Consider the following 12711-nt stretch of genomic DNA (forward strand, 5'->3'; position numbering starts at 1 on the left):
ACACCTACTCTAATCATTAACAGTATTAACCATTCGTAAAAATCCCCATCTGAAAAAAAAATATATTACTATCAAATTAAAGTTTAAACTCAAATATATTTCTAAAACAATACACCATAATACACTATGAATAATTAACTATCCCTCATACTACTTCTATAAAATATAATATATTGATCCACCATTCACTGCATCTACTGCGCATAAAGAGCTGAAACAGAATAGTTTGACAACATGTGTCCGCCACATTATTCGCACAATATACACTCTAGAGTAGAAATAGCAGGTCTGCAACCACAGAATCACATCTTCGAGAAACCTGGGAACTACAAGATCCCAGATACAACATATATTTAACCAGGCAAATACACACACTTGTGCACAGCAAACAACATCTGAAACACACATTACACATGTGCACCCAGCACAGAACAAATAAAAACCTTTTGCAGCTAGCACTTAGCATACAGCACAAAAATACCTCGTGCACTCAGCACATAACAAAAATTCACCTTGTGCTCCCAGCACGTAAAAAAATGAAAACCCTGTGCAGCCAGCACAACACATAATACCTCGTGCATCCAGCACGCAATGCTTAACAACCATGTGCACTTAGCACATAACGCAAAAACTCTCGTGCTTCCAAACACGATACACAATAAACTCAAAGAACACATATCGATCTCACGTGCAACCCGCACATGACGCATAGAACACTCGTGTAACCCAACACGAACACATATCGAACTCACGTGCAACCCGCACATGACGCATAGAACACTCGTGTAACCCAACACGAACACATATCGAACTCACGTGCAACCCGCACATGACGCATAGAACACTCGTGTAACCCAACACGAACACATATCGAACACACGTGCAACCCGCACATGACGCATAGAACACTCGTGTAACCGAACACATATCGAACTCACGTGCAACCCGCACATGACGCTTAGAACACTCGTGTAACCCAACACGAACACATATCAAACTCACGTGCAACCCGCACATGACGCATAGAACACTCGTGTAACCCAACACGAACACATATCGAACTCACGTGCAACCCGCACATGACGCTTAGAACACTCGTGTAACCCAACACGAACACATATCGAACACACGTGCAACCCGCACATGACGCATAGAACACTCGTGTAACCCAACACGAACACATATCGAACTCACGTGCAACCCGCACATGACACATAAACTCGCACAAAATAACACTGGAAAACTTCACCTTAACGACATTTCAGCCCTTCACTGCTGTCCCAAAACACACTGAACTCCCAAAAAAACTGCACCAAAGTGGTGTTTACAAATAATAAAAAAAAATATATTCAAAAACCAAAATTTTCACATTACTAGAACCCCAAAAATTAAAGCCAATTATCTTTTCTAAGAGGTACCAAGATCGAAGTTTTGTAAAAAATTACAAAACTCCCGGCGCTTCCATCACCTTGTAACGGTCGTATCCTCTTGGAATACGTACTGTTACTTTGGGTGACGTAGCTCAGGAATGAAACTCAGCACTCGCTTACAAAACCCAACTTTATTAATTACTCAAAACAACACAAAGAACACAGAGATAACTAACAATCAAAAAGGTAGAGTAGACTGGAACTGTATAAATAAGTTAGGAACTTAAACCCCAATTTGGAAAAAGACTCTAAACCCCAATTTTGAAAACCCTTAACATTTTCTTACCTGGACCCAAGGCCAAGGGCCTTGGGCTCCAGCTCCCCCAGCAGGACCCCGTCCTCAGGTGCACCACACAAACACTACACACCAAAACTGACCCCTTGATCAAGTGCACTGGCCTACTTAAAGCAACAGCCTTCAGTAGGTCAGCACAACAAGTTATTGTTTAACAACACTACCAGCCTACTCACACAACATTGCCAAACACTTCCTCTTTACAATATTCGACCCCTTCCATTACAACATCCAGGAAGTTGTGTTATTTGCAGTAAGAAATAACCCTACAAGGCGTGGCGAAATGCACCAACACAACCTGAGAAACACCATGCAGTACAACCTTCCACAACATCGCACGGCACAGTTTGAAAAGAAACCTTCATACGCAGGAATGAAAATCTACAACAGGCTACCTCCAGATCTAAGAAGCAAGTCAGAAGATGACCTCAAACCAGCTTTGCATCAATGGCTCATTAATCGACCTTTCTATTCCTTAGAAGAATACCATCAACAGGTCTTTGACTAAACAACACCTCAACCAAACATTTAGAAAAAATTGTAAATTGACGCTACTACTATTCTTAATGAATGTGTAAATAAAGATTATTTGTCTATTGTCTATTGTCTATTGTCTATGTTGTTTCTCTCTGACAGAACTGAAACAGCCATCATGAGTTTGCAAAAATAGCAAATTGTTGTTTAACCTATGTTTTGGTTTTGTTGTTTGTTTGCTGTGTGTGCGTAGTGAGTTGTTCAAAGTGGATTATGATCTCCGTTCTAGTGATATGACGAACTCCATGACTTTCATGTGATTCTTTAAGTAATATTGTGATATTGATAAGTGATATTGATTGTGATAAAGTGATATTGATGATGACAATATTGAAGATGACCTTGATATTGACTTTGAGTTTATAACTCAAGCAATATTGAACATTCATTGTAGGCCTAGATGTACAAAATCTTATGAAAAAAAACTCAGTGAACATTTTAGGCCTACCTAAACCGGTGATTGTCTCAATTTAATTTAATAAAATATGTTAAAATGCATGTCTTTTTGAAGGAGCCTATCTTATTTTTCTTATAGGCTAACCTAATCTATGTAGGTAACCTTAATCAATAGAAATGCAGTTATCTTATTGTATAAAGATTAAATAAAAATATTATGCTCCTTTATTTATAGGGTTAGCTAGAAACAAACATAAGCTATACGTGTTATTCAATGAATTTTCAACAGGTATCGGTATAGAGTGCGGAATCGAGAATCAAAACCAAAGTTGTAGAATCGAAATCGGCATCGGAATCGACCAATTCAGGAATCAGCCCATCACTAATTTAACAATACACAATTAACAATAAAACCTGTGTAATGTCAATATTTTAGTAATATCAGCTACTTAGCAGTTTTATGACACTTAAATTATGAAAATAAATAACAAATTAAACATTACAAACACAGGAAATAATGCAAAAAGGAGGATTCTACAAATAAACCTTTTGATGAAGTTAACCTCTTTATTATTCCCAAGCTACATTAATTAATCAAAGAGGTAGAGTAGACAGTTGAGAGATTTCACTGTCCTCAGGGAAAAACCAACAAATAGACTGTAGCTATAAATATTAGAAATTTACAGCAAACTGCCTGGTACATAACGTTTAATCAAATTGAAGAGTTCTTTACTATAAAACTGACTGAAAACGATTGTTGATTACACTTATAAATAATAAAATGGGAGAATTCCACATACACACACCTGGTAGATGTATGAAATTGTCTGCTAACTGCAGACATTCTACAATTCAAGCCTGAGTTTACAATCTTTGCTAATGGCTGTTTACCAAAACATTTTTTTTGCTCACTATCCAAACTGTCTTTTGACGTTGATGAGATCAAACTGTGTTCACTAGAATATTGTGCATGGTTTACATTGAGCGAATCCAAATTCAATTCACTTGGACTTTCTAAAAATTCAGTTCCTTCCATACTTTTACAATGGCTTGGCAAAGGCTTGTCATTTTCTCCATTATTCTTCATTATTGAAGTTTTTTTAATGCTGGGAAGACATTTAGCATTATCATGACAGCTAAAAGGATCAGTGATTCCAGGACTATGAATGTTTCCTTTAGATGTTTTAAGGCACAAATCTTCAGAACCCATATTACTTGTGTCATAATAGTCGGGGTATAATTCACTATCAGTATCATATTCACACAAAAAAGAATCAGTAACTTTCTCTTTTTCCACATTATTCTTGCTTTCTTTGGCAGGTATGGGAGAAAATTCATCATTAATTTCTTGGTTTTTTGTTATCATCCCTAGCAGCTGAGGTAAACTTTTACTTCCTCTCACCATCCTTCTTTTATCAAGTATACTCATTTCTCCTGCACCACTGTTAAACACAAAAACTAAACTATCCTCCGATTTACTTATTTGCTTTAACTTGATACTAGAAGAAATTTTGTTTAAATATTTAGTAATCATATTTGAATAATTATGATAAGAAAAATCTTGAATATTAGTATTTGTACAGGAAAGTTCAATCAGAGATAATTTATTTTCTTTAATAGTTGCTAACTTTTCAATATTTCCCATCTGGTTTTCATCAGTAATTTCATTTAAACACAATTTTCTGTTACTTGTTTTACATATCTTTTGCTTGGATTGTGTACTATTTAATGAAGGCATATTATCTTCATTCGTATCTGTTTTATCCAACATTTTTGACTGATTACTCGAGTATTTATCTTCTTCAACCAATTCAAGATTACTTTCTTTCGTAAAGCCTTCCTGATTGCCCAATTTGTTAGCTCTTTGTGGTTCATTAGTTTCAAAGGAATTTGATTCATGTTCATTTAGAATGTTAATATCCTGTTCTGAATGTGACTCAACTTCTATTAAAGGTACTTGACTTTTTTGATCTACAAAGATATTTTTTGGGTCATCCAAAGGTTCTAAAAAAGAAAAACTATCAATTGAATAATCATCACAATATTCCTCTTGACTAACTGAACTCACTACCTCAAGTTTCCACGGTTCAACTTTTACATCAGATAGAGAACGACTTTTCATCACTTTTGGTGTTTTCCTCTTACGAGGGTGTTGAATTACACCACTGCATTCCAGAAGTTCTTGCAAATCCTCCATAGAGTATGTTCTGTTCAGGTCAACTGAACACTCTTCTCTACGACCGGGTGATTTTTCATCAACCAAATCTTTTGAAGGAAATCCTTCACAAGGAAAATTATCCAGGCAATCTTCTACTTTCTCTTTTGCAGAATGTGGAGTCACTGATGCTACAATATTACCAGATATATCAATTTCATAGGTACTTATCACTTGAAGGTCTGCAGAATCACTGTCTTCTCTTAGGTTTAAGTTAGCCTCGTCTGGACTTCCATAGCCTGTTATTGTCATCTCAGGGACTTGTTCATTCACGACTTCAGGATTAAGTTTGGGAGAGGAATTGGGGTGAGGGGTCTTGGAATGCCTGGCAACACCATCACTTCTTTGTTAGAAACATTTAAATGTAAAGGTTTTTTTAATATGCCAACTAGTTAAAGGCCATAAACATATATTTTGAAACCTAAAGAATGAATGGTAAATTTTAAAATCTTGAACACTGGTAAGATTTACAATACAGTAGAAACATAATATAATCATAAGCATACCAATAAAATTATTTAAAAAGTTATATTAAAGTACAGCTAGAATGACCACTAAATGGTTTATTAACTGATTAAATGGTAATTAATGAGGGAATTTAAACATTCAGCACACAATCAACAATATTATAAAGCACCAGCAAAGAAATTAAATCTATTATATTATTAAAGTGATACGATCAAATTTTATATAAACAATTAAGGCCATTTACCAAATGAAAATATAGGCATATGGCATATCAAAATGAAGCTTAGAGTGTGTAGATTTGCCGAAAAGTATTGATATGGACAAACTCCCAAAGGGATCCGCCCCACAGGCTAATTTCCAAAGGGCTACGCCTTGCATGTTTTGGAAGTTAACGTTATTCGATTAATTTAGTGAACAACAGCTGGTCAATGCAATGTTGTTTGTTCTAAGAGGTTGTCACGGATCTTTAATAGGTCGCCAGTTCATTGAAAAGTATTAAAGTAAAGTTTTAAAGTAGCCTATTAAAGACGTCGTGAAAGAGAGCGGCGAGTTCAGGTACAACCGCACCCACCTCGGCCACCTTAGGACGTAAGGTATGAAGGTTCCACTGCTTTTAACATCCTTGTTGATGACAATTTCTCGAACTTCTTTCTTAAATGAAATAGGGAAAGTCAAAGTTGATTAAATTAATTTAACGGTGGCTTCTGTACACCTGTGAATTCACGGGTAGAACCTCTTGTTCTAATAGTAGTAGGCTACATAATTTAAGTTAAAATTCACACAAAACCAGTAGACACATACAAAAAAATCCTTTTGCCACACTGGATTAAACAGACAGACAAAAATAACACGCTACAAGTTCATTATTAAGACAAAAGGGGTCTCCTAAGTAGAACAAGGATGTTTAAGATATGTCACAATGTACATTATGAAAAAAAATAAAAATACATCTATCAACAGAGATACAAAAACGTAGATATTATGGAGAATTAAATAAATGCTTGAAAGAAATGTTTATTTATGAAGAAAATGTCAATATAAAGATAGATAAAGAAAATAGAATAATAGGGCTACTATATATAAATGAAGATTAAACATCAATAATAAACTTAGTACCCAAGTAAAAATTATTTATTAAAAGATAGATTAATAAATTACCAAGTTGAATTCGATTCACGACATAATTAGTTTTTACAAACTTTCTGTGACCAATAGTATTAGCAGAGCCATTGTCATTGTTTCAGTTTCTGATATGGTTTGGCTATGATTGGTGTAGTCAAAATCGACAACCAATTCAACACGTTGACTGCTAACGCCGACTCTAGTCGGCATCGCTAGCACTTCAATGTGGCGCGCGCCGACAAAAGTCGGCACCAGACCAACAGAAATATATTGAGTCAGAGTGAGCTTAGCCTCAGACGGAGACGTTATAATCGTTGCCAGCCTGCCAGCTTAGAATGCGAGCTTTACTTTGGTGTAGGTCGGTACTAAAATTTCCCGTAAAATCCTGTCTGGCAATGCTTTTGTCCCGGTTTCGGGGATTTTTTCTCTTCAACCCACATTACAAAGACACTGGATACGGATCCGTGCAGTGCTGCTTCCTTTGGGTGTTTCAGTGAACTACATCCACTCTCGGGGTAATGCAGCACAGTCACCACTGCTCTTTTGTGGTTCGTCAGACTGAAATATTTGAATGCCAATTGCGTTCGCTGATTCGGTTGCGGCTTTGCCCGCCACTGGGGAGCGCCTGTACGTTGTTTTCAGCAGTCATCGTGTTAACATTGTTTACTGCCAAGCGGTTATTATTTCTAAACTCCAATAGCTATTATGTAATAACTTTTTCACCACACTATGATGTTTTTGGCTGTATTACATACGTTAATTGGTGGCTGAAAGTTACGTTTTGCTGGCCATGCCAGCTATCATCGTAATTTGGGGACTGAACAGGTTTTTACATCCCGGGGCCGCAAAATCAGCTGGCTGTCCACTTACTTTCTTAAAACTTTAACGCATATTAAATACACAGGCAGTAACCATAGAATTGTTTTATTATCACCGGTTGCCTAGCAACTATTTATTATTATTTTTGCTGATGCCTCAAATTATTTCTTCACATAACCTTATAGTTGTAGTTGTGTTGACTATCAGTGTGCTTTATCATTGTGGTGAATAGTGGGAATAGGGTATAGTGTGGTGAAAAATAGCGTTCGTACCACGGGCCGAAATGGTTTTGCAGCTCTCGATCGATTTAAGTTCTCGACTTCGTCTCGAACTTAAAAACTTTCTCGAGCCAGCAAAACCTCATTTTCGGCCCTAGGTACGAAATATACTATTGCTGTGACTGGTTTTTATTACCAATTTATTTGAGACTAGTTTTTATTACCAGTTTATTTTCAAGTCATGACTTTAAACTGTTTAAAAATGTAATTCAGTTTTGTTAAGTTTGTTGAGAAGACAAGTTCAAATTATGTTGGATTACTAACATTGTCTGTGATATCACTAAAAGTTAAATCGCAAAGTTTGGAGGACGACGACATACGTACTGAAGTGTATACATTTGCAGTATTAGTAAGACTAGAAGATGTTTTAATCAAATCCATACAATAGCACCAACTTGTGTAATACTAATCAACAAGTTATTTACTTACCTAGATGCTTGGGTAGTCCTGGTAACACTGGTGCCTCTAGTGCTTTTTCTCAAAGATGTGTCTTTCGTCAAGTTGCGGTTTATGTTGGGAACACTGCTACTCTCCATCACATCTGTAATCAGTCACAGGCTTACCAACATGCTCTGGATGTTGCTGAAAAGATTTTTCAAGAAATGTACCATTTCCACACAAAATTCAACACAAGTAAACAGGAAATATCAGGTTCGGAATCAGTTTAAAATGTTACCTTACCTAAAAACTAGAGAAAAGTCGATACTAAAATTTATCAATACTCCATAGCCTACCGATAACTGAAAAATCTATTGTCAATACCTCCGAGTAATAATAATACATAACAGAGGGGCAGCCATACGGGTGATTCCCTGCCCGAAACTCGCGCCTAGTACGGTGCTCCCTCTAAAGTCGACATTGGGAACTAGTCTCTTGAACTGTACCTATTGCATTATCGTAGATGTGCGGATCAGCGGCTGAAGAACCGCTGTATTTCGCTCACCTAAACTCAACCTGTGTTTATTTCACTCAAGGGGTCGTTAGTAAAGAACATTTTCAATCAATTTAGGATTAACTATTCACTTTTTTATTTTCAAATACGCTATATTTTTATCCGATAAGGTTTACCATACAATACATATATATACATGTATATAACTTCGTTCAGGCACAACCAGTAAAGATCAATAATAGGTTTAAATTTCCCCAATAACGGTAGTCTGCTAAGACCGAGCAGGGAAGATATGATGACATAAGACATTTTAGCAGTTTCAATTTTTTATTATCCATCTAGCTAGGACGGGGACTAAACCGTCTAAACTGACCGCGTTATGGCGCAGGAACACGTTACAGTACACTGTCGTGTGGGTTTATTATTGCATCCATATATAAATAGGCAAGCATGTTTCTTTAAAACTTTTTTTCTCAGCTCGTGTGCATTGCAGGGAAAATCTACGCATACTGTAAGAAATATATTTGCCTGCAGATGTGCAGAACCCCTTTATAAATTAAAATAGGCTGAAAAATAAGCACAAAAAATGAATTAAAAAAAATTAACATGGGCCTTATGGGTTGCCATGCTGGTTATGAAATAACAACAAATTATAAACAGATAATCAAAACTAATGGAATAAATTCTAATCGCATGTTTTATATACAGCGTGGGATGAAAATAGAGAAGTCTGTACATTCAATATTTTTGGTCGAGTTTTCGACCACTGGACGACCTCTGTTTTATTTAATAGGCATTTTATTGCATATGTTAACTCCGCCTTCAAAAATAAGCATCTTTGATTGCAAAACTATAATTCGGCCGCTTAGAAAACAACCTGCGCGCTAATGCTAAACCAATGCTGGAGGAGGTCGCTTTCTAAGCGGACGAACTATAGTAATGTTGTCTTATAACATTAGGCATTTAAAATTATTTTCATAAAATGTTTACAAAACTTCTCATTCACAAATAAAACGGCTCATCTCAACAAAACCCAACATTTTACAGAAGAGCGTTTCAAAGTTTCCACCAATTTAAATTGTTTGTAATCAGTTAATCATTGGAAAACAATCACGTATGAGGCAATTATCTACTATAGGCCTATCTAAAACAATAACACCAATTTTTTTCAGATGTGTATCATAACATTCTTAACGTATTTCATCAGAGCACGGCGTAGCACAACAAAACTTGCAAAACACGTGGGTAGAAAATTACTCACTTATTGGAGGCTTCTCAAGGAAATCCCATGTCAAAGGAGGAGTGGTCGCTTATGTAAGAAGTGGCTGGGAAAAGCATGTATCACTCATATGCACAAGTAGCGAGGAAACAGAACTAATTTGCGAAACTGTGCTCTTTGAACTGAAGCTAAACAGGAATCCACTGCTGGTCCTCGGAGTATACAGGCCACCAAGTGCAAACCTAGACCAAGCCATCGATATACTCTCTGAACAACTGGAAACAGTATTCACTACGGATAAACAAATATTAATAATGGGAGAGATCAATGTAAACAACCTAGTTGATGACAATGAAAACGACAAAATTGAAGAACTCCTAACCTCCTTCAATATCTCAAGACTGAGGCTACCTCCCACTCAAATTACAAATGACTCAGAAACATCAATAGACTGGATATGCTCAAACATTGATAATCAACAAATAGAAACCTCAGTTATAACATCAGGACTATCTGACCATACCGCACAAATCGCAAAAATCATCACTAGAAAACCGATCATCAACAACATCAAAGAAAATAAACGAATCTTCAACAGAACAATAATAGATAACTTTAAGACACAGCTACAAGAACAAGACTGGGAAACTATAATACAAACTCATGACGTAGATGAAGCCTACAACAATTTCAGCAACATCATCCAGACAACACTAAACCACGCCTACCCTCTTAAAACGTCAAGAGTTAAACAACATAAAAGGAGACCGTGTTGGAATCAAGAATCGGCTAGACTTAAAAATGAATATATAAAGGCCTTAGAAAAGGAGCAAACAACCGGACTTATGGAAGACAAAGCCAGAACAACTATTAAAAAAAGGGAGTACGACAAGCATTTGAAAATGCTTCGGAAAGAAAACAACACAGCTCACATAAACCAGGCTGAAAACAAGTCTAAAGCACTGTGGCAAACAATAAACCGAGAAAGGGAAGCGAGATCAAATACTGAAAACCAAATCCATCTTCAAGTTAACAATAAAACAATAGACGACCCAAAAGAAGTTTCAAACTGTTTTAATGATTTTTTCTCATCAATAGCCGACCGAACACTCCAAAATAACAATAACTCTAGAACCAATGCCTTAACAGACCACTTACCAGCAACACATCACACACTCCAGTTCAGACGGGTCACACAAGAAGAAGTGCAAAAGGCCATTCAATCTCTAAAGATGAAAAATTCATCCGGAACTGATGAGGTATCAGCTAAACTTCTAAAAAACTGTAAAAATGAAATAGTAATACCCCTGACAGACCTCATAAATAAATCACTCTCACAAGGAAAATTCCCAGATAAATTAAAAATAGCTAAAGTCTACCCAAAATACAAAAATGGACCAACGATAGAAAGAAACAGCTACAGGCCAATCTCCCTAATATCAACATTTTCAAAAATAATCGAAAAGATAGTACTAGCCCAACTCCTACACCATCTTCAAGAACACAACCTTCTCAATAGTCAACAGCATGGATTTATCAAAGGCAGATCGACAGCCACAGCCTTAATACAACTGACGGAGCACATACTAGACCAACCACTAGAAGAAGGCAGCACTTCAACAAGCCTCTTCCTAGATTTTAGTAAAGCTTTCGACTGCCTAAACCACGAACTTCTTCTACTCAAGCTGGAAACACTAGGCGTGAGAGGAAGAGCAGCAGAATGGTTTAAAAGCTACATTAGTAACCGGAAACAGCTTGTGGAAATAGCCTACATAAAGAACAACAAAAAGTATAAGGCCCAATCCAAAGCTGTAGACGTGCAAAGAGGAGTACCCAAAGGATCAGTACTTGGCCCAGTCCTTTTCCTCCTTCTCACGAATGACCTACCTAGTTGGATTGGGGAAGATGGACACACCACCATGTACGCAGATGACACGGTTCTCACATTTGCGGACAAAACAATGGAAAATCTGGAAGAGAAAACCAACACACAACTCCAGAGAACAAAGCAATACTGTACCTCCAACGACCTAGTTCTAAACGAAAGCAAAACCGTTCAAATGACTTTCACCACCAAACGCAACAACACAGACATTACAATACCGGGACTACAAACACAAAATACCACAAAATACCTAGGCATCATAATTGACTCCAAGCTATCATGGAAACCCCACATAGACCAGCTCTGCAAAAAGCTAAGTTCAAGTCTCTACGTTATATGTAGGATCAAGCAAGCTTGCAGCCCAGAAGTAGCCAAAGTTGCATATTTTGCTCTATTCGAGTCCCACCTCAGATATGGCATTGCGACTTGGGGTGGAACATCAAAAGGCAACCTGGAAAGAGTACTCCTAAAGCAAAAAAGAGCAATTAGATGCCTTGCCGACCTGAACTACAGAGACAGTTGCCGAGAAGCCTTCAAGAACCTTAAAATTCTCACATCAATTTCACTCTACATAAGAGAAGTCATTATCCACACCACTAAAACAGCCCAGCCAAGACACAGAGACATACACCAGCACAACACACGACATGCCGCCAATTTTTCTCTCCCACAACACCATCTGAGTCTGTACGAGAAGAAACCATCCTACAAAGGTGCTCTGTACTTTAACAACCTACCAGAGTACCTCAAGAGAGAACAACCCAATCTGCTCAAGAAGCACCTGACAACATGGCTTTTGGACCGGCCGTTCTACTCTGAGGATGAATTCTTAAACAATAATAAGCTACCATGAAAAAAAGAAGAAAAAGAAAAAAAAATTCTAATTGTAATTGCAAATTACTGTAATAGTTTACGTACATACTGTACATTTTATGTACCTGACGCATGAATGTTCTCTAGGAATATTTCAATAAAGATTTTGTCTATTGTCTATTGTCAGAGTAAACATTTCTTTATTGATCAATATAAAGGACAAACAATATTTTGAAAGAATAAAAAAATAATCCAAAAACATGTAATTCCAACTGTAAATAAAAGTTGCAGAATATTTACATTCCATGGCAGTTGTTATAATAATGTTTATCGTGATATTTGACA

The 12711-nt window shown here is 36.7% G+C and overlaps 1 protein-coding gene across 2 annotated transcripts in view; it reads right to left on the minus strand.

The window, feature by feature from the left end:
* The window catches only part of LOC128988560 (uncharacterized), a 75408-nt gene that overhangs the window by 25240 nt on the left and 37457 nt on the right, over positions 1 to 12711 (minus strand). For both annotated transcript variants that reach the window (XM_054409952.1, XM_054409951.1), the window contains exon 6: positions 7987 to 8098. In XM_054409952.1, coding sequence (XP_054265927.1) covers positions 7987 to 8098 — 112 coding nt within the window. The remainder of the gene's footprint in view (positions 1 to 7986; positions 8099 to 12711) is intronic.

Source organism: Macrosteles quadrilineatus, unplaced genomic scaffold (genome assembly GCF_028750875.1).
Source record: "Macrosteles quadrilineatus isolate MER2022 unplaced genomic scaffold, UCM_ALF_1.0 Scaffold_3__2_contigs__length_128488019, whole genome shotgun sequence".
Taxonomy (NCBI): Eukaryota; Metazoa; Arthropoda; class Insecta; order Hemiptera; family Cicadellidae; genus Macrosteles; species Macrosteles quadrilineatus.